This window comes from Notothenia rossii, assembly GCF_949606895.1.
Source record: "Notothenia rossii genome assembly, chromosome: 1".
Taxonomy (NCBI): domain Eukaryota; kingdom Metazoa; phylum Chordata; class Actinopteri; order Perciformes; family Nototheniidae; genus Notothenia; species Notothenia rossii.
The window spans coordinates 89658521-89680723 of NC_136912.1; the positions used below are offsets into that span (position 1 = coordinate 89658521).

Consider the following 22203-nt stretch of genomic DNA (forward strand, 5'->3'; position numbering starts at 1 on the left):
TTTTAACATAATGAAATCACGATGTAACACTTGCGCTTCTACCGGCTAGCGCTCCAACACATTAGGCTAAGGAGCTGGACATCTCCAAGCGGTTGACCAATCACAACAGAGCCGGCCAGCTAACCAATCAGAGCAGACTGGGCCCTGGTTTCAGACAGAGGTGCTGCAGCACAGGCAGGCAGTATGAGGAAAATAAAGAGCTTTTTTACATTAAAGAATGGAGACATGTCACAGTAGAGACACTAAATACAAATATGAACCTGAAAGTGTGCATTATAATTCTTTAAATTGTATTTATATCATAATAAATGCAATACAATGCATTAATATCATTTTTATCAGTCAAACTGGAAATTATAATTTGATAGATAAAAACAAATATACTGTATATCCAAATCAGAAAGGTGGAAAATGTCCATAATGTTTAACCGTTTTCAAATAGTCCTGTCAACAATTCAAAAGTCACATTTAAAACAAAAAAATCAACAAATATTTGAGAAACGGGAACAAATCAAATATTTGGCATTTTTCAATCGACTAAGTGATAAATGTGGCTGACTGCTGAGATCATTAGCAGAACAGGCTCTGGCATAAGCTCACAAAACTAATCATATTCACTGAGTATTATTCTGGATAATGATGTCGTTCCGTCGTTCCAGATGTCACACACTTAACGAGACACAGATTAGTGGATGTCAGAGGCGTCATCGATCTCACATTTTATTCATGTTTACTTGATGTTTGACAGGTCTATTAGAGTCACACTGAGTGCCTGTAGTTATGATTCAAGCATATTACACTTCTGCAAAAATGATCCTTTAAAATCGGCAAGTACAAAAATCTGACAAAGATACTGTAAACTGAACAGTATTGTATACAGTATAATCAGTATTGTTTGTAACAAATTGTAAAGTGATTATCACAAAGTGCAGCTCTGTAATGAAAATATGAGCCTTTGCATAGAAATTGCACAAATATATACCCATTAAAAATATAAGAGATTTTGAAGCTAGAAAAGATTTCATCAGCACAGAGATTAGAGCCTTTTAAAGTAGTGTACGGATTTACACGAGATTGAGCTGGATCATTCTTTTCTCATTACTTTGCTTTAAAAGAAACATTAAAACATAATAAAAGCCATTTGATCATCGAGAGTACATTGAAAAGGGTTTCCTAAACAAGATGCCAGGGATTACAATAGAATCCAAATGAAAGTCAAACTTAAAACAAATGCTGATGTGTGATTTCGTGATTTGAATGTCACTGGGATTACGTTTTTACAGAATGGTATCAACTCGTACCAAGTGTCATGTTTTAATGTCGATGCTACAAAAGCAAAGTAATCCCTGGCCATCAGAGATAATAGGCACTTTAGAAGTACAGTGGCTGATTAGCTGACAGTTTTTAATATACTTTGAGTGAATGTCATTGTAATGACACCAGTCAGCCTGTGTAGGTGCAGGCACTCCGCTTAATGAGGTCCTATAAACTGGATGGAGAAAGCTGATTTGTATTCTCCTGACACAGAAACAAAGATGGCAGTTTTTCTTCTTTCTCTTTCCCAAAAACATTACAAATAAGGACATGCTACAAATAGAGGACACTTCAATGTCCCACTCCTGAGATCTGCACAAAGTTTATACGGTTTCTTATAAAACAGATATTGTAATTTTCCGGGTCAGTTTCTAGTTTCTACTTCCTGCGCTAGCAAAGTGCAAACATAGTGTTCAGACAGGGTCGTTAATAAAGCCAGGAGCAAACCTTTTGTCTGCAGCTTTCTGCTTTGAATTCTTTGATTTAAAAGATTGCACAACAACTGACCGTACTTTGTCAATTAAAATAAAATATGTCTTGGGTCTTTTGCCAATAAATACTTACCATACAGTCTTTATCATATTGCATACGCTGATACTACTGCATTCCCTAACGTGACAGCATGTTTGGGAAAAGAGAGACCAATAATAAGACTGACAAAAATCAAAGAAAGACAAAAAAGGTCTCAAACTAAACCAAAAGCTAACCAAACTTGGAGTACATATAGTATATTACTTGGTGGACATCTATAAAAACATTTGTCTTTCTGTTTCCTTCAGAAACGTTTCCATCTTGTTGACAACCCCTCACTTAGGCCACAGTTAAAACATGGTGACACCTAAAAACAACAAGACCACAGACTTAAATAACACAATCAAAAATGGAGACATAAAATACTTGGGTAAAAACTGATTTGGAGAAAAAGAGGTCAAATAAAATCATATTAATTAGAAACTGTCGTTGAATTTGCCATCTTTGAGATCCTTTATATCATCCATGTTCAGGGGAGTCACTTCCATCGTAGATGATGGGTCTCTCCATGGTCAGATGGTAGAAGACCTTCTTGGAGATAAACCTGTAGAAAGAAGCTTTCCGATCAGAATTTATCATCAAAGTTCATGCATTTCTATAATGAATATGCTTCTCCCCAGTGTGCGAAATACCCGTCAATAATCGGGGGGGGGGGGGTCCCCATCTCCCGTTTATTGCGCAATATACCGGTGGAAGATTTCTCGATATGCAGTAGGCCTATAGAATATTTAATGGATGCAAGCCTAGACAATCAGTAGTCTATAGCGGCGTTTCTCAACCGGGGCGCCGTCTGGCTTCTTCAGAGGTGCTGTCAAATAATTTGATATTCTGACGTTCATATGAATGAATGAATACGCGACCGTTAAAGAGCCGTCTGTTTTCCATTCTGAGCGAGGAAATGCTTTTGCCAGCCAAAATAGAAGATATTTGTGAATACATGTTTTGAATACTGGACATAGTAAGCTTAAAAACATTTTAGTGACCATTGTACGTGACAAATAAATATTATAATTTGAGACCCCCTCTCAAATGTTGCAGTTGAGGCTTTCAGGGGGGCTCAGGTGTTAATCGTATTTCGCACGCTGCTTCTCCCCCTGAGAGGAAGAATCGGGGCAGAGGAGATGTACCGTGAGTAGGAGTTGTCAAAGATGAGTGTGTAGAGGCCGGCGTTTCGGACTTTCAGCTGACCCTGAATTGTCTCTTTATGAGAATTGCAGCGAGTCAGAGGAATCAGGACCTGAGAGAAGAACAGAAACATCGGCATGAAGTGAAACTCTGGGTTCAGATAAAAAACATTCTGCCAACAACTCTCGCCTCCCTATTTATCTATAATACTCTAGTCTCGTTTTAATAATACACAATGTTTATGTTTGACATTGGCTAGCTATCTTACACATTGTACGTGACAGCGCCGGCCAGATAACCAATCAGAGCAGACTGGGCTCTGGTTTCAGACAGAGGGTGAAAAGAGGTGCTGCAGCTCAGGCAGTATGAGAAAAATAAAGAGCTTTTTGAACATTAAAGCATGGAGACATGTCCCAGTAGAGACACAACATACAAATATGAACCTGAAAGTGTGCAATAAAATGTGTTTTTATATATATAGCAATAAAATGCATTAATATCATTTTTGTCAGTCAAACTGGAAATTATAATTTGATAGATAAAAACAAAAATCTATACAAATCAGTAAAGTGGGAAATGACCATAATTTGACCGTTTTCAAAAAGTCCTGTCAACAATTCAAAAGTCACATTAAAAAATAAATAAATCAACAAATATTTGAGAAACAGGAACAAATCAAATATTTGGCATTTTTGCACAAAAAACAATTTTCTATCGATTGACTAAGTGATAAATGTGGCTTATTGTCTGAGGTCATTAGCATGGAGACATGTCACACTATAGGCACAAAATACAAATACGAGCCTGAACATTTGCAGAATATAATATGTTCTTAAATGTGATATATTGTTAATTCCAACTCATTTTGAATTATATTTATATTATATATCAAAGGTAAATATATTAAGTAAATATTGACATGAGTAGAAGAAGATTATGAAACCAAAGGTTGTTCCTTTACAAACCCTGACATTTAAAGCGCAGGATGTGTACTGTACCTTAACCTGCTGAGCAACACTGACAACCTGCAGGGGGTTTTCCTCCCTCAGTGATATTTGAAAGATCAAGCAAATAGAAAAACAGTGCAGGGGGTCTCCTAAGACACAGGGTCAATCCTTTGTGTCTGTAAATAACTTCTGCGTTTGAGTCTGCTTTGAAGCGACTGCAATTTGAATGCAGGAGTACAAGGAGTGATTCTCACAACAACACATTTACCTTTGACTGTTCCACATGAACATCAGCTGATTCCCTGTAAACGACACTGAAGGAGATGCTCTTAGGCTCCGAGGAAAACACCCAGCTGATGGTTGGCCCACGGTCACCCACGGCAACAGTGATCACACTGTAACAGCTGGATTTGATGAAGAGCTCCCGGGAGCCTTCACCAAACCCAGAAATATCGTCGATGCTGAGAGGGACAGCCATCCTGCAATAAGAACACCATTTCAAATGAGTTTTCAGTGGCATCTAAACCGAGTCTCTCGTCAGTTACACGCTTTAAACCAGAAGCCAAGACTCACGTGACTTCTCCGGATTTGAGAATGTTGATTTCTGTATCCTGAACAGTGGGAACATGGTCTTCAGGGTCATCAGGGGTCACATCTCCTGTGCCTCTGCAAAACACATGAGTGTATTAGTGATATATATACTTTGTAATGCAAATAACTCTTCAACGGTAATGACTCAGGGCTATAGATCATTTAACTAGAAAAATAGAAAGCATCCTGATGTAGGCACGAGGCAGGATAGGTATTGCTGTCTTTTAAAAATGTCTTGGGGATAAAGTACAGATTCATATTGATGCATTTAAAGAAGAATATGCATTTTTGCAGATTTGATCCCATTTACTTTATGCTTAACAAATTATTTTGCCATTAAAGTGAGTGGAATCTAAGCACAAGTTATTTCAATGTTACTTCATCGTGCTCCCAGTTATCTCCGAGGTACATCTTTGTAAATGTTTTGTTCACATATTTAAGGGTTACCGCATTGAGTACCGTAATTTTGGGACTATAAGGCGCACCTGAATATAAGCCGCAGCAGCTAAATTGAATGATGTGTACATATAGAAGCCGCACTGGACTATAAGCCGCAGGTGTTTTAATGTTTAATTACCATATGTAAGGGTTCGTGCACAGAGGGGATTGTCGGGAAAGAGATGGCTGTTTGAGGAAGCTCCCATTTATTAACATTTCAACAAACAAGTTGCATATTTGCATAAAGTATTCAAGTGTTAGCATTTAGTGCAATAGTAGCTACAGAACATGTGCTGTGTAAACTGTACTGTATCACATAGCGTTTCAGACACACAAACTTTTCAACTTTCAAACTTAAACGGTGCGCTCCCAGCGCACGTACCGGCAGTGATCTACAGCAGTGGTTTTCAACCAGTGGTACGGGGACAAACTGTCTCGCTCTCGTAATGTCTGTCTGTCTTGCTCTCGTTCTGTCTCTCGTACCACTCTCGGTTCCACTTTTACTTTTGCGCGCTACCTGTCTCACTCTTTTCCGGCCTCCAGCTTTTCCTGCTAGAGCAGCCGCTTAAAGGTGGGGGGCGCGGACCGGCCATAGAGCCCATAGAGTTAAAGGTGGTGGACTGTAACTTGTAAAATCCATAGATTTAGTCCCCTAGTGGCCGTTAGCTGTACAAATCCATAGATTAGCCGCACCGTTATATAAGCTGCAGCGTCGAAAAATGGGAAAAAAGGCGCGGCTTATAGTCCGAAAATTACTTCCGCATAAACATGTTGTTATATTTCAATCAAATGAATAACCTAACGGTAACACATCCATACTTCTGCATCTTTCTTCCACCCTGAAGCTGCAGGAAGCAAAGGCACTGTTCTGTTGTTGTTTAAAACTGAATGATAATGGACACATTGATTTTATATTATCAATAATAAGGAACTCATTCAGTTCCCAATGTCCTACTTTAAAAGGTCAAGAAGTGAAGGTGAAAACAACCTGGAAGAAAGCCTTGTTGTGTGTCGGCTTTATAAGCTAAGTCAGATTTGAAACCTAATTACATTTCTCATGAAACCATTGTATTTTTTATATAAGATCATCCAGAGCTTCACACAGTATTTGGGTTTTACAGGCTCCGATTAGCAAACATGACACACACTTAATGAATGTACTGTGTAGATGTCACACTGCTTGGTGCAATACATGACTATAGAGGTCTGGATGTTCATTTGTGAGTGGAAACCTGACATCAAACTGAGGGATCTGACCTCAGCACAGAACTAGGTCTCAGTTTTCTGACCCCACATCAATATGACACTCACATATCCAGCGCTCCTGGGGGCCGTGGCTCCTGATCTCCCTCCAGAGAGCCCCCTGTGGTCTGGGACACGTTGTCACTGTCGTAGACGCCGTTCACTTCCTCTTCTGTGATTATGTCAAAAACCCCGTCATCAGATTTGGGGCTGGGTTCTGAAACTGGAAGAAACAAGAATATAGATATAATGACTGTTGGACCTCTACATATTCTCATGGTATAGTCTTAGAAGCACACAAAATACATGTTGCATGTACAGTATAGATTTAAAGGTCCCCTATTATACTGTTTTTCATCAATATATTATAGGTCTCAGATATAAACAAAACATGTCTCTGAAGTGTTTGGCTCCAAACACCAAACAGATAACTGTAGCATCCCATAATCCCCTCTGTTTCAGCTCTGTTTCAAAAGTGCTGATTCTGGGTCTGTTACTTAATACGACAAAGAGAGCGAATCTTTTTCCTGAAACGTTCAGAATCTCTTTCGACAGAGGTGACACATATTTATATATAAAACACATGAGAAAGTGGATTTAGCATAATACTGTAGGTGACCTTTAAACCATCCTAAAGGAACGTCTGATAATGGAGCCCTACAAATACATGTACTGTAACATTTTGCAGCTTTCCTTTATTTAGAATGAAAGTTAAATAGCCTCCTGTCAGAATTGAAATGTCGCCATCTTCCCGTTTTGTGAACTTAACAAGAATCCTACGGCTTACCCTTCTGTCCTTGTTCCTCTTTATGAAGAAGTTAGTCTTCTCACTTCCTCTTCCTAGTTAACTGACAAGACACGACCTGAGAACCGCAGCAACCCACTTGTGGGTGCTACCTTTGAGCTAAGTGTGCAGTTGTCTGGTTAGCATGTGTTTTCTCCCCAGCTTGCCTCTCACCTGTGACCCTGGGAGTGGGTTTATACGGGGCTGGTTCTGGAGGGGGCTGGGGTCCAGCTAAGGGTGGGGGGGGCTGAGTGTCTGAAGGACTCAGCTCCGCCTCTGTGAACCTCTCCACCACCGCGCTGTGCTGGTTGTAGCAGTCTCTGCAGCAGCGCTCCTTCTTACCGCTGTGCTTAGTCAGCACAAAGTTGTTGCTGCAGTAGTAGCAGAAGATCCGACCACAAAGCCTGAGAGAGAAAGGGTTTCAATCCGTTTCAGACATTTTTCAGAAGTGATACTGAACATAGTTTAAAGGTCCCCTAATGCAGGGGTTCCCAAACTTTTCAGCCCGCGACCCCCAAAATAACAGTGGCCCCCTGTCGACGGGGGGACGGGGGGGTGCTAGTGAATTAATTTCAGTTTTCCGCACTCTCGCGGGAGTGCCATTACTGTCCCACTACTATTATTACTTGTGTTGGTTAAGTGGTCCGTAACGTTATTATTCATAATCATTTATTTTTTTTAAATCTAAAAAATGTTAATCAATTTCTTTTTATAAACTTTTTTTTTTTTTTTTTTCATTTCTATTTTGTAATCATCTCGCGACCCCCACTCGGGGTCTCGGGACCCCCCGTACTGTTTTTCATCAATATATTATAGGTCTCAGATATAAACAAAACATGTCTCTGAAGTGTTTGGCTCCAAACAACAAACAGATCATTGCAGCATTACCCATAATCCCCTCTGTTTCGGCCCTGTTTCCAAAGTGCTGATTCTCTGTGTGTTACTTTAGATGAAAATAAGGAGCCCCTCCCCACGCCCCTCTGAGAGATATTTGGTTACAAAGAACACAATGGGGCTCTAGGAGGAGATTCTGGTGATAAGGTGGGGGGGGCAGTGTTAATTTTGGCAGCTGTTTCTGATTTAGTCTTTAGACGAAAATGGTTATTAGTTTTAGTCACATTTTAGTCATTTCTATCCTTCATAGTTTTATTCTAGTTTTAGTCGATGAAAAATTACATTTTATTCAAATTTTAGTCAAAATGTTGTCAAGTGTTGAAATTCGTAAAGCAACATTTCACTCTCTTAACACTTGTGTAATATCTAGGGATGGGTATCGTAAAGGTTTTCTACAGTACTACTAGTCTTATCGATACTGCTTATCGATCCGGTACTTTAACGGTATTCTTGTATTTACTTTTTTTTCGTTATTTTTTATAGGGAAAAACGAACAAATTGTTAACCAAATTAATTGCTTTATTTATATAGACTACTCTACTCGTGTCAACGCGCTAACGGGAAAACACTAATGGCAAACGAGCTTCGTCCACATGGAGCCTTGTAGAGTGTCTCTATACTTCTGAACGCTCCGTCCCCGGCAGATCTCTGTGTTCCTGAGACTTTCAGAATGTCTTTCCACAGAGGGGACACATATTGATGTAGAAAATACATGAAAAAGTGGATTTTGCACAATAGGTGACCTTTAAAAAGGAGCAACCTAAGCCCACCTGCAGTGATGTCTGCGCAGCCACCAGGTGAATTGGCCCTTGCAGTCGAGGCAGTTGGTGGTCTCTTTATCGGACCACCAGTGCTCCTCTGCTCGCATTTTCTGCTCAAACTCCAGAGCGTCTGACTTCTGCCACAGAGCATCTTTGTCCCTGGTATTGCACAAAAAGACAAATGCAAGTTGAGTGTCATTGACTGCTGTCTTAAGGGGGGACAATATCATTTGAAGTGAAAGGAAACACAATGAAACTTTCACAATTGATTCCTGAACATATTTGTTTGTGTAACAAGTATTCTGAAATGTTAAGATGAACAAAAAAAAAGGCATATTTTTTTATAAAATATTTGTAAATTTGCAACAGAACAGATATCTGAACATTGGACAAAGCCAGGACAAACAAGTCATGTTTAATTTTGTTGGCAAATAGAAGTCACTTGTTTTTACAAAGGGAATGTTGTGTCTGTCTAACACTTTATAAATCAGAAAATAATATTGACATTGATCAATATTGATTGATTGATTGATTGATTGATTGGTTGGTTGATTGATTGATTGATTGATTGACAGCATAAACCAAATCTAATTCCACCCTGTTGATATTATAATATTACCGGTAAATATAAAACATAACTAACCTTATGGTGTTATCTGTGGTTTATATGGGATGCTTCCCATTTATTTGAAGACTGAGCCCATTTGATTTGTTGTATGCACTTTGACAGAACTATTTTTCCTTTCAAATATCAAAGTCATTGTACACGTTGTATATTCTTGATACAGCATTGAAGGTGTGCCTCCTATTGAACAATGAAAGGCTTAAATCCTGTGAGCACCTCCCAAAGGAGTTGACTGTAATCACTGAATTTTTGTTTCATCCCTTACAAAGTATCACCGCTTTTGAGATAACAATGAAGAATATGTTATGTTCCACTTCCCCTGTCATGTTTGCCTTTCAGGATCCCCCCTCTCTGTTCTTAGCATACAAACACCCTGCTTCTCAGATCTTACTTCCCCCCCATCATTGTCAAATATAACAACATGAGAGAAACTCATACTGGAAGAAACTATTCAAAACACCCACTGGGTCTATCAAAGAGCAACTGAGCATAACAAGGTGGTAGACATCCAACGAGAACATGACCTTTAACCCCTTTATTCATGAAGAAACGCAGCTGTGACGGAGAAAGGTCGTACCTTATCAGCTCGATGAGCCGCTCTCCAAGGTTGCCCTTCGTCCTGTTGAGGTCATCGATCTCTGCAGTCATCTTCATGCTCTGGTTTGCTCTGTCGGCTTCTGTTGTGATGAGTTTCTGCCTCAAATCCTCGCAGAGCTTTTGCACAGCCAAGTGTGCTTCTTCAGCGCTGAGGAGAAGCACACGCAAAGAAAATGAGTCTGTAGCTCGTTTTTTTTTTTTTACCCAAGGTGATATTTATAGGTATGACTGGAAGTAAACGCACCTGGTTACAGCATCCCTCAGCTGCTGAATCTCACTCTCACTCTCACGGATGTTTGTTTCTGTCTGTGTGATGTGAGCGTCTTTCTCGCCAGTTAGGTTCAGGTACTGCTCATTCAAAGCCTTTAAAAAGATTAGAAGAACATGCATACAAATGTCAAATTAGTACATTCATCTCAATCATTTAAGCAATAGTTCCATTGTTGTTCTTGAATTGGTTCTTTTGGACACTGCTGGGTTTAATTAAATTGTAGGAGTCCTACATAAATAATATATATTGAATTATATTATATATCAAAACATGTGATTAAAACATTTTTAGATAACATTCCCTGGAGTGACATGGAGTCAATTAAATCCAACAATCAAGTTAATCACAAATCAAAATTATAATCGTATTACACTGCTGTTTAATCTACCTAATGCAATCAAAGAAATCAATCGTTATAAAAAAACAACCTGGAAAAAGTCATATAATCACCTCCTGTTCAAGAGTAAACAAACCATGTTTCTGTAATGATGTCCCTTGTGGTGTGTAACTTTTTTCCATCCCTGTAAACCCACTTATGATGAAGCTGCTGTTGCTCCAGGTTGTGTATAGGACGTTGCACTTTTGACTGCGTGACCCATGTTTGTCTTTAGACTAGAAGTCAGTACATCACACTTTTGTTTCTTTCAAATGATACTCTTTTTTAATATGACATGTTTCTCCTTTGCAAAGATTAAAGAACACATTCTTCCGTCACCATGTATCTACTTAGGTAGTAGATGGTAGGGCTGCTCAATTAATCGTATTTTAATCATATTTTAATCGTATTTTAATCATATTTTAATCGCGATTACGATTATGGCTCGCAACGATTACGAAAACAACGTAATTGAAATAAAACAAATATTTTTTTATTATGACTTTTTTTTTTTTTATAATTTTTTTTTTTTTCTTTTCCAGTTGAATTATACTTAAAGTTCAGGGTAACCAATTGTTAAAAAGATACTGTTAAAAAAAAAATTCTCCAATAAATTGATGTTTTCAAAGTAAATGGATAATCGTTTTTAATAATCGTGATATCAATCATTGACCCAAATAATCGAGATTACGATTTTTGCCATAATCGAGCAGCCCTAGCAGATAGTAGATATACATCACTGTATTTGATGCTTGAAAGAAACAAACCTCTATCTCAGACACTTTGTCCTGCAGGCTGGACACGCTCCTCGTCTCCTCCTGCAGCTGACCTTTCACCGCGTCCAGCTGCTCATTAACGCTCTGAAAAACAAGAATGTAATGCTTACATACAGTGCTGATGCTATGTTATGTATGCACCATGACATCAAGTCAAATTCCTCGTATGTGTTGTTCTACCTGGCAATAAACCCGTTTCTGATTCTGATTCTGATGAACCCTCACATCATTGAGAGGGTTTGCATGCTAAGGTTTGTTAATTAGCAAACACACAATGCAGCTGAGGCTGATAGGAATGTCATTCGTTTACATTTCCCCACTGTGGGACTAATAAAGGATTTCTGATTCCCGAGTTTTACTTTTGGTCATAAACAAAGTATGGGGCTTGATCAAAAGCACGGGAATCATGGATATTATGGGGGATTAGAATGTCTGTACACAATTACATAACAATCCATCCAAAAGTTAGGATATTTTATTCGGGAATAAAGTGTTGGTGTGACATTGCGATCTCAAGAGGTCACGGATATGGATATTTTGAGGAGTACCCAATGTCCACCTGGCATTTACATGTGATTTGTATCTGGTTCGAAAGGGACTCTCTTCTCTGGCAAAGTGATTTAGAAACAACTGACGTCCTTGTGTGGAAGTGCTTCAATTAACCTGGGACTCACAAGTCAGCCTGCTCTGCCTCACTCATTTGCATATTGATGTATGATCACATTGTGGGTACGATCAAGCCATAAAACTAATTTAGATAACAGGTGTAAATGCAAAGACCCATGGATTGGATGTCTTTGCCCTGTTAACAAACTCAGATACAGATTAGAAGGTAATGTCAGGTGTGAATGGGGCCAATAAACTAAAACTATCCAGCACACAGGATCCTGCATGCTGAGTCCTGGATCCTGGATGTCCTGTGTCGTGGATTTCGAGTCGTGGCTGAACCGGTCACTGTGGTCCTGCCTGACTCTCATCATACTACTTCCCTGATGGCTCCCACAGGAATGTTGACATCCTCGTGGATTCATCTTCTTATTATACACACATGCATTTCCAAACATTTGGTCTACCTATGATGTAAATGTATTATCTTTTAAATGTACACACGGCATCTATTGCACGTCTGTCCGTCCTGGGAGAGGGATCCCTCCTCTGTTGCTCTCCCTGAGGGTACTCCCATGTTCCCCTTTAAACTGTGGGGGTTTCTCTGGAAGTCTTTCCTTGTACGATGTGAGGGTCTAAGGACAGAGGGTGTCGTATTGTCATACTGATATTCTGTACACACTGTGAAGTCCACTGAGACAAATGTAACATGTGTGATATTGGGCTATATAAATAAACATTGATTGATTGATTGATTGATAACTAGTGCAAAGAATAGGCTTGCCCAGTAGTGAGTGTTAACGGTGTTACACAGCGTTTGGAAAAACACTTTTTAAAATGCTTGACCACCTTCACTGACATTGTCATGCAATGTTTTGGGCCAGAGCGCCTTTATGGAAATATATGTTGATAGGGGGAGATAGAGGGGATGACATTGTCTGAAATGCTCTGCCAGCTAAAGAGTTGAACCCTAATACTTGGCCGCAGACACCCGAAATAAAAAACCTAATTTGCGTAATAACACGTGTGTTTTCAATGCTTGTCAACTCTAAAGACAAAGTGCCTGCTGCAGCTGACTCACTTCTGACCGACTCACCTTCATCTGGACCTGATGACTCATGCTCTCAGAGCTCAGGTGGAACTTGGCGGCCTCCACCTCCTCCTTGGCGCTCTGCATTTGGTTGTTGGCGTTGTCCAGCTGCTTCTTGAGCTCCGTGATACTCTCTGGAAGTTTCTCCTTCTCTGTCAGCTCCTCTCTGAGTCTGCCATTCTCCCGCTGCATCTCCGCCATGCTCTCTTCTAGTCGCTCCACCTCTTTCTCCATCTCCTGGATCCTGGCGGCGTCCCCGGCCCAGTGCTCTCTAGCCTCCTCCTTCTCTGCACCCAGCTTACAGATGGCGATCCCAAGCTCTGCCATCTCGGTGTTCGCTCTGTGCAGACCCTCTCGTATCTCGCCGTTCTCCGAGGACAGCCTGCTGTTTTCTGCCTTGAGTTCGGACAGCTCTTGGCGGACGGCCGCTGCAGAGATGGACAACTCTGCAGCGGCGGCTATTTCTTTATCCCGCTGTTCAATGAGAACCCCCTCTTTCTTCTTGCAGTCCACGAGCTCTGCTACGTGCTTTTGGTTCAGTGCCTCGGTCTGGGCTTTGAGGTGCTCGGTCAGAGCTCGGAGCTCGTCTCTCTGGGCCTCCGTCACCTCCAGTTGTGCTTGTGATTTCACTTTCTCTTCCTCAGATCTCTGTCCCCGCACCCTGAGGTCCAGGGTCTCTGCCTGCAGCCTGGACACGTCCTTCATGCACACCTCCAATTGGCCTTCCAGTTTCCCCGTCTCTTCCCGGTTCTCCTTCACTTGCACCGCGCTCCTCTCCAGCTGAGATGTCTCCATCACTCGCTTCTCCGAGGTAACCCTTTTAATCATTTCGGTCTGTTTAGCACAAGTTGCTTCCGCGTCCGACTTGGCGATCTCCAGCTCCTTCTCCCTGGTTTCATGAGATTCCAAGCTGGACTGCAGCTCAACCAGACTCTTCTCTTTGTGTTCTAGTTGCTGCTCTTTGGCTCCGAGCTGTTCTTGAAGCGCGGTTTCGTTCTTACGCGAGACTCCTAAGTTTCTCTCCAGCTGTCCGATCTGCGCGTGAACACTCTTCAGGTCGGCTTGCATACGGCTGAGAGCTGCTTTCACAGTGTCCTGCTCCTCCCTCACACTCTGGTTCTCCTGCTCCAGATGCTTGGCGGCCATGTTGGCTCTCTGCAGACTCTCATCCAGCTGGCGGTTCTCCTCGCGCAGGTGCTTCTCCTTTTCGTCCACCGTCATCTTGGTGTCGTCCATCTGGCCGCGAAGCTGTTTCTCAGAAGCTCTCAGAGCAGCTAATTCAGTCTCGGTCACTTTTCTGTTTTCTATCATTTCCTTCTTCATCCCCTCGTTTCTCTTTTCTGTTTTTAGCATTTTCTTATTTAGCTCTATTAAGTTGCCACACTGAGTCTTGTATTCTTCTACCTTCGCTGCTTGTTCTTTGACGTTACCCTCCAGCTCAACAAGGTTACGGGTCAGTTTGTCTCTCTCTGTGATCAGGCTTTGGTGCTTGGATCCTAGCTGTGCGTCCTTCTCCTTGAGCTTCCCCTTAAGGGCAGTGACTTCTGATCCTAAGGAGTCTTTTAAACCATTCGACTTCTTCTCCATTTCCTCTTTATCTTGCTGCGCCCTCTCCTTCACCTCCTCCATGTCTTTCTCCTTCTCCTCTAGGGATCTTTGGAGGTCCTGCAGTTGTCTTTGGAGGTTGCTTGTCTCCTTCTCTCTCACTGTCAGAGCCCCCTGCAGCTTATGGAGAGCGCTGCACTGTTCCTCCACTTTCACCTCCCACTTGGCCTTCTCCTCAGACGCGGATGTTACCAATGCTTCTAGCTTTGTTTCGCCACGCGTTGCTGCTGCTTCCTTCAGTGTCAGCTCTTCCTCTAGCCTTTCTGCCTGCCTCTTCTTCTCATCTGCCTCAGCTACAGCGTCCATCTTCCCTCTCTCTGCCTCCTTCAATCTGTCCAGTAACTCATGGATCTTCTGAGCTGAATCAAAGTGACTGGTTGCCTGCTGGCCCTTCTCACTCAGCACCCCGTCTAGTTTGGCTAGGAGCTCCATGTTCTTCCCCTCAGCAGCTGCCAGCTTTTCCCGGAGCAGTTGTTGTTCAGCTTTTCCCCCAGTCCTGAGTGCTTCCACTTCTCTGGACAGGGCCTCTTCTCTTCCCTGCAGAGCATTTAGATCTCCCTGCAAGCCCTGTTGCTCCTCTTGGGCAGCGAGGGACACATCCAGCTGACTCTGGAGCTGCACCGCTACATCCCTGAGCTCTGCAGCCTCCTCGCCCAGCTGCTGCACTTTATCTAGGAGCCCTCGCTGCTTCAGCTCTGATTGGTCCAGCTCCAGGCGAAGGTCTTCAGCTGTGCTGGCCTCTTCTGTGCAGGATTCGTTCAGGTCATTGAGCAGATTCTGACCATAGTCAGGGCTGGAGGGGAACTCGTGGGCTTGCTAACAAGAAGGAAGGACGAGAAGGAGAGAGATGAACATCATGTGTTTTAAAGGTCACCCATTATACTGTTTTTCATCAACATATTATAGGTCTCAGATATATACTGAACATGTCTCTGAAGTGTTTGGCTCCAAACACCAAACAGATCATTGCAGCATTACCCATAATCCCCTCTGTTTCAGCCTTGTTTCCAAAGTGCTGATTCTTTGTCTGTTACTTTAGATGAAAATAAGGAGCCCCTCCCCACGCCCCTCTGAGAGACATTTGGTTAAGAAGAACACAATGGTGCTCTAGGAGGGGATTCAGGTGATAAGGCGGTGTGTGTGTGTGTGTGTGTGTGTGTGTGTGTGTGTGTGTGTGTGTGTGTGTGTGTGTGTGTGTGTGTGTGTGTGTGTGTGTGTGTGTGTGTGTGTGTGTGTGTGTGTGTGTGTGTGTGTGTGTGTGTGTGTGTGTGTGTGTGTGTAGAGGTGTGTGTGGCTATAACGAAGCAGCCTGCAGTCGCTCTTTAGCTGTCTAATGAAGGTAAACACAGTGAAGGCTGTGTGTAAAAGGCACAGCTCCACTTCCTACTTGGTGAACCTGTAACTTTCTTCTGTGCACGAGAACGTATCTCTTGTGCATGAGAAAGTTTATTGTGATGAGCAAAACCATGTCACTTGGCCGTTCGGTGGTTTCCACAGAACGGACAAAACATGTTTAGCGACCATAAACACACTCGTACCGTCCATAGGTACCGGCGGTCTATCCGCCAAAACAAACTTAGGTTTGTGTCAATCACTTGCACGTCACTTCTGGTAAGATGGGCATTCCCTTTCCGGTTTGATTCTCTAGTTTGTTAAAGTGTTTCGATACTTGTACATTTGTCTCTAGCTTTGTAAAAGTGTTTCGCATCTTGTTAATTTGTTTTTGTTAATGTTAAATCGTTTTTTCTTTGGTAAAAGTTTTTTGCTATGTGATTTTGTTTTATAAATTGTAAATTTGTCTCAAGCTTTGTTAAAGTGTTTCACACTTTGTAATTGTCGATTGCACCTCTCAGCCACCGTAACCTTTAAACATGTTGAATCGATGATGATGAAATGACAGGATGTTGTTTGAGTGTTACCTGGGAGTAGGTGCTGGCCAGACTGTTCATACTGGAACTGCGACTAGGTGGTTTCCACGTGTGGCCAGGCGAGTTTCCCAGTGTCCTCCTGTTGATTAGAAAATAAATATAATACTGTACTCCAAAGGTGGTTTATAGGAAGGCTTGAACACACCTGTAATCATTTTGTAGATATTGTTGAAGTTTTACCTCCTTTTTAAGTTTTGTGTCGTTATTTACTCTCTGAGCTACAGTAATATTGCTTTAATATTATTTAATAGTTAAAAATTAATTTTCTTGCTGTTTTTGTTTATAGAAAATGTATTGGATTCAAGGTTTAAGGCTTTATCGTCATATGCACAATAGCTACAGTGTAAATATGGCAAGTCCCAGGCTCCTCCAGCAATGCAACATGAATATATATATAGGAACTAAAACAGATAAAACCAACAAACACAGTGCAAGAAATAACAGAATGCTTTTATTACGAAGGCATCTTTGGGCACTGGGTGATTATATGGAGACAGGTGATGGTGGGAGAAGCGCACCAGTAGGCATATCGTTTTTTACCAGGGTGAAACAAAGGCACAGGGAACATATTGCAAACGTTGTACTTCCGGATGATATTGGGTTAACAAAATATATGTATGAAACGACCATCTTGTTTGGACTTGGATCATTCCTGGCTACAATTCGCCTACTTGTTCCTCAGCGGCAGTTTGACTTTTGAGATGAATTTCTGTTTTATTTCTCTATGATTTTTCTACCCTTACCTCGCAAAGGTTGGCCAGGAGGCATCAAGATCGTGACCTCTGGAAGCCACATCAAACTGGACCTCATTGAGCTCGTACAGGTGATTGATTATGTCAACACTCAGATGGGGCTTCAAGAAGGGGCTCCGTGCATAATACCAGTCACTGTGGGAAGAGGGTAGAAAGAGGTCACGGTAGGTAATACCCAAACGATAAGAAACAAGGATGGTGGCTAAAAAAGGATCTTTCGTCAAATGTTTTACATCATAAGACAACATTTTCATCTTGATCAAGAAAGGCACCAAATACCAGCTGTGTGCCTCTTTAAGATGAAGATGTTTCGTTTTAGTTGTGTATTTTATGGCACAATACTAAAACTGCAGAACTCAACAATCTGACATCAAAAATGCGATTGAAAACCGTAACTCAATTCTTCTTTGTTATGTTTTTTAATATTCAACTCTCTCCTCTCTACAGCTAATTTCGACGACTGACTGCTACTTTAAAAGAAAGTGGAATTGATCGAGTCAAACTGAACAGAATATGTTCCGGTAAATGAAATGCAATTGATTGTAAAGCTGTTTCACCGTGATGCAAAAATAAATGCTGTTCTTCTAATCCATTGACCGGCAACTCAGCAAAGGCCATTCTGCAAATCTAAATGAAATGAAAAACTAAATTGCTCCCTGATCATTTACCTGGTGATTCTCTGGTTCATCAGGCACTGCTGCAGAGTGTCGGCCAGGCGCTGATGTACGAGGGAGTAACGGATAAACGCCCGTCCTTTCCCCAGAGATGTCTTCAGCTAAAGCAGAAGAAGACATTTGTTCACATAACTTCATAGACAAACATCAACATCAACATCTACACATTTCTTTTAACAAATCTATTAAAACAAAACAAGATGGGGAAATAACGTTACATGTTACAACTAACTGAAGCTCAGCGCAAGTTCTTTCAGGAAGACTGGGTGTATATACATTCACCTCATTCTCAGCAACCAATCACAGAGCTGCAGCCAAACTTTAAAATAAAAAAATGTCATCTCATCCAGTGCCAGGAGAGCTAATCCAAAGAGCTCATCACACCTTCCCATCCCCTCATCAAATCCAGATCTTCAGCATCATCACCAGAGTCTAGACCCTGGGGGGTTCCCTATGCTCACGGCTGAATTTCCGCCCTTTAGATATACCATTTCAGGATCGGGGTCTAATCGCCAAAGACTTAACATTTTTCATATAACATGTGTCAATAAATGTTCTTTAAACAAAACGAAGTCTCTCCCGATTGAATTGTTTCTATACGTTACAGTTACAAGGTTGCAACACGTTAGCTCCAACACTTCAATTGATTTCTTGGCGGTGTTTTGGGCCTAGCATATTAGAAGCTCTGAATACAGCGCAAAGAACAATTATAAAACAGGCTGTTGTGTGTGTGAACTTCCTACCTCAGGGATGGATTTGACAAAACGGATCCCATCATTGGCTCCTTTCATTTTGGCCAGGCAGTCAGTGAAGTACTCCCAATAATCCTTCTTTGTACCAAGAAATGTGGTCTTCTCCTTCTGGTCAAACTGAAAGGTGAACACATATGTAGAAACAGTTGGAATTAAAAACTGTTGAATGTAGATAATTTTTTGAGGCGTGTCATTACTGTAGTTATTATTACAAATGTCTGAATCCCACCTGTAGTAAGTATTCCAGTTTGTAGGATAACTTGTGCAGGTTGATACTGTCATCTGTGATTGGCTCCCCACTTTCCCTGTACTCCTTTGCAAGCTCAGCAACAGCATCTGAAGTTCACATAGTTTAAACATGCAACAAAGGTCAGTCATTAATAACACAGTATTTATACAAACAGTATGCATGTAGATTCACCCTGGTGAAGACATACACGAGGCAAAGACATATGTTTATTAAAAAAATGAATGGAAGTGATAAATACAGTATATTAGGGAAGGTGAGACTCAGAGAAACAAAAAGAAAGACAATTGTTATTTCCTTAGAATAAACCTAAAGTCACATGGCCCAAAACAGTCAAAAGAAATGAATAGAATTGCATCACTGTAATATTTCCCAATCTTGGTGCATTGTGCTTACACACAGACAGCCATAGTGCATATATTTCAAATGTTGTACCCTATTAGGGACAACTAGTCTGCAAATCAACCACTTGCCTCGTATCCATCGCAAAAACTGGAAGGACACCTGTGATGGGTGTATCCTCAGTATGAACTCTCTGTCACACTGCATGCTGACAGAGCCTCCACCACACCCTTTTACAGCAACATGAGCTCAGACGCACCCTCTCTCAAATAACTTGACATCCAGGAAAGGTCAGATAGTTCCAGGCGAAAGATTGTATTTAGAATTGAAGTTGAAATCAGGTCATGTCATTATGAATCTTCTTTCACCTCTCTCACACCAGTCACACCATGTCAGCTGCAAATGTCTGACTGCAGCCAAACTATTCATTCACATCTAACACACACACACACACACACACACACACACACACACACACACACACACACACACACACACACACACACACACACACACACACACACACACACACACACACACACACACACACACACACACACACACACACACACACACACACACACACACACACACACACACACACACACACACACACACACACACACACACACACACACACACACACACACACACATAAAGCTGGCATACCGTGCAGATCTCTGATAATCCTCTGTAGTTGGCTCTCCCCGACTGTCGCCCCAGCAGCCATGGCCCCACCGCTCGCGGGGTCACAGGGTCACACCCAGTCTGCTGAATCAGAGAATCAGACACGGTCAGGAACAAAAGCTGGACACGACCGCTCCGATCTACTGTACTCTCTTGTGGCTGGCACACTTTAATGAGAGGTCCCATGATCAGAAATGGCATTTTATTTTATTTATTTGTTTGTTTATTCCACACATGGTAGTTATTTTAAAACAAGACATGTACACTTTACAAAACACGTTTTTTTTTTTTATAGCGCATGGTGGAGAGGAGCAGGGAGAAGACAATCTGATTATTTTTTTTTATTAATTAAATTAATTAATATTTGACCTTCCCCTTCTTACAAAAAAATGATAAAAAAAAAAATATATAGAAATAACCATTACAAAGTCAAATAAAAGCAATATTCTTTCAGTCACAGTTGCTTACAAATACTGAAACGTAAAACCAGAACACAATCAAAAGTCAACTTCATACTATCTAATTACACTTTCTTTATACATTTTCTTAAACATAAACATTTTCTTACAGCCCTTTAAATCATTCGGGAAAGAATTCCACTTCTTTACGCCAACTACAGAGACACACATCGGCTTTAAAGTAGTACGTGCAAACTGATGCTTAAAATGTAATGTCCTCCTATGATGCTCATCCGCTGAAATTACCATCGTGATGATCGTGTATGACAGTATAATAAATGTCACTTCACACATTATTCAACTGTAATCCTGTATTCCAATCCGTCAACGATGCACTTTTGTTTTTATAACATTCAGTGACGCAGACTATAATAACTAAAAAGTCAACGGATGATAGCCACGGAAATATATTTTGAAGACTGGAGAGTAATGATCCCAAATGGAGGCGTGTGCAGATGTGATTACAGTAAGAATAGAGAAATAGTTACAGACCTGATAAAAACTTAAAGACACAGGATACAGGTTTGAAGGTATGGATTAATGATATGAACACTTAAATAAGACGTTAGTTACACCTGGACTTAATTCCCAAACTACCCAGCAGTAAAAAAAAAAGTAATTCAATTAGTTCCACCAGCTATGATAAACATAATAATGCATACATCATTAGAATCTAAACATATTATATGTATTATTGCATATGTATATTATTTCTATAATAAGTACTTGATTTTGATGCTGATACTTTTGTACTTTTACTTACAGTAAGTAACATTTTGAATACAGGACTTTTACCTGTAACATAGTATTCCTACTCTCTGGCACTTACTCAAGTACAAGATCTGAGTACTTCTTTCACCTCTACTTGTACATAAAGTCCTCTAGTCCATAAACTATGTATACCATAAGTCAATACCTCTGATAAACTACACTAAAAATGATAACATTCAGAGAGGAAATATGACTGGATAGTATGTGCAAAATGTTACTGTGTCCTCCTCCTACTGAAAACTCCTGTTAGTTAGCTATGAGGAAGTAAACAAAGCATGTACAATATGTTGTATGCCTTCTTAATACAACGTTATGAAAGTGACAAAATACTGGAAAAACCTGCATTTGAATACTTAAGCATTCACACTGTAGTTACGTTAGCTAACGCACTTTACGTTACGTTTTTGTTTAGCTAACGGCTAACTTAGCTACGTTAGGTTTCAACAGTTTGAAAACAGCAACAATAGTTTCACAACACTAACGTTAAGCACTCATATTTCTTTTCGAACCTTAAAACCGACAGACAAGAACAAACAGCTGGCAGCTCAATCCTTTAAAGACACTTGTAAATGCTTTGTGTAGCTTTTACAGTGACGTTAAATTTAGCTTTTACACAGTTAACCTTTGGCAGGCATTTAGAAAATAGCAGTGACATCTCCAACAAGCGATACGTTGGATAATCGAGCGTGTTTATAGACCATTTCAGGTGAAATATGTATAAAAGAATAATAACTTTGACATACTTTTACAGATGTGACTCAAGTCCATAACAAAACAGATCGTTTATGCGTGCATACAAACTTGTTTAAAGTGTCACAATTGTAACAGTGTTAACCAATCACAGAGCGCCATGTATCTCTTCGACCAATGACTATGAGCTTCGTAGGCGGGACCCTTAAGGTAGCTTGGTTGTCGTAGCAAAGTAAACACCGATGTCATGTGATAAATGACAACAACAATGTATCCCACTTTTCTGTTGTCCTTTGTTGTCTGTTGCACATCTTTAAAGTATATTGAAT

General features: G+C 40.8%; 1 protein-coding gene across 2 annotated transcripts; it reads right to left on the reverse strand.

Annotated features, from left to right (window-relative positions):
- Positions 1 to 685: 685 nt before the first annotated feature.
- Positions 686 to 22052, reverse strand: fyco1a (FYVE and coiled-coil domain autophagy adaptor 1a). 2 transcript variants are annotated; one of them, XM_079673011.1, is made up of 18 exons: positions 21928 to 22052; positions 19938 to 20039; positions 18909 to 19015; positions 18671 to 18796; positions 17922 to 18028; positions 17245 to 17388; positions 16493 to 16580; positions 12975 to 15389; positions 11264 to 11356; positions 10094 to 10212; positions 9830 to 9997; positions 8637 to 8786; positions 7147 to 7376; positions 6258 to 6411; positions 4491 to 4583; positions 4186 to 4396; positions 2973 to 3082; positions 686 to 2389 (listed from the first exon to the last, which is right to left on the reverse strand). In XM_079673011.1, exons 2-18 carry the CDS (start codon positions 19996 to 19998, stop codon positions 2305 to 2307), a joined length of 4461 nt encoding a protein of 1486 aa, XP_079529137.1. In that variant the 5' UTR covers positions 19999 to 20039; positions 21928 to 22052; the 3' UTR covers positions 686 to 2304. The 2 variants fall into 2 exon arrangements, with proteins under 2 accessions (XP_079529137.1, XP_079529138.1); XM_079673012.1 differs by having other exon boundaries at positions 19938 to 20036; positions 21928 to 21965.
- Positions 22053 to 22203: the final 151 nt, after the last annotated feature.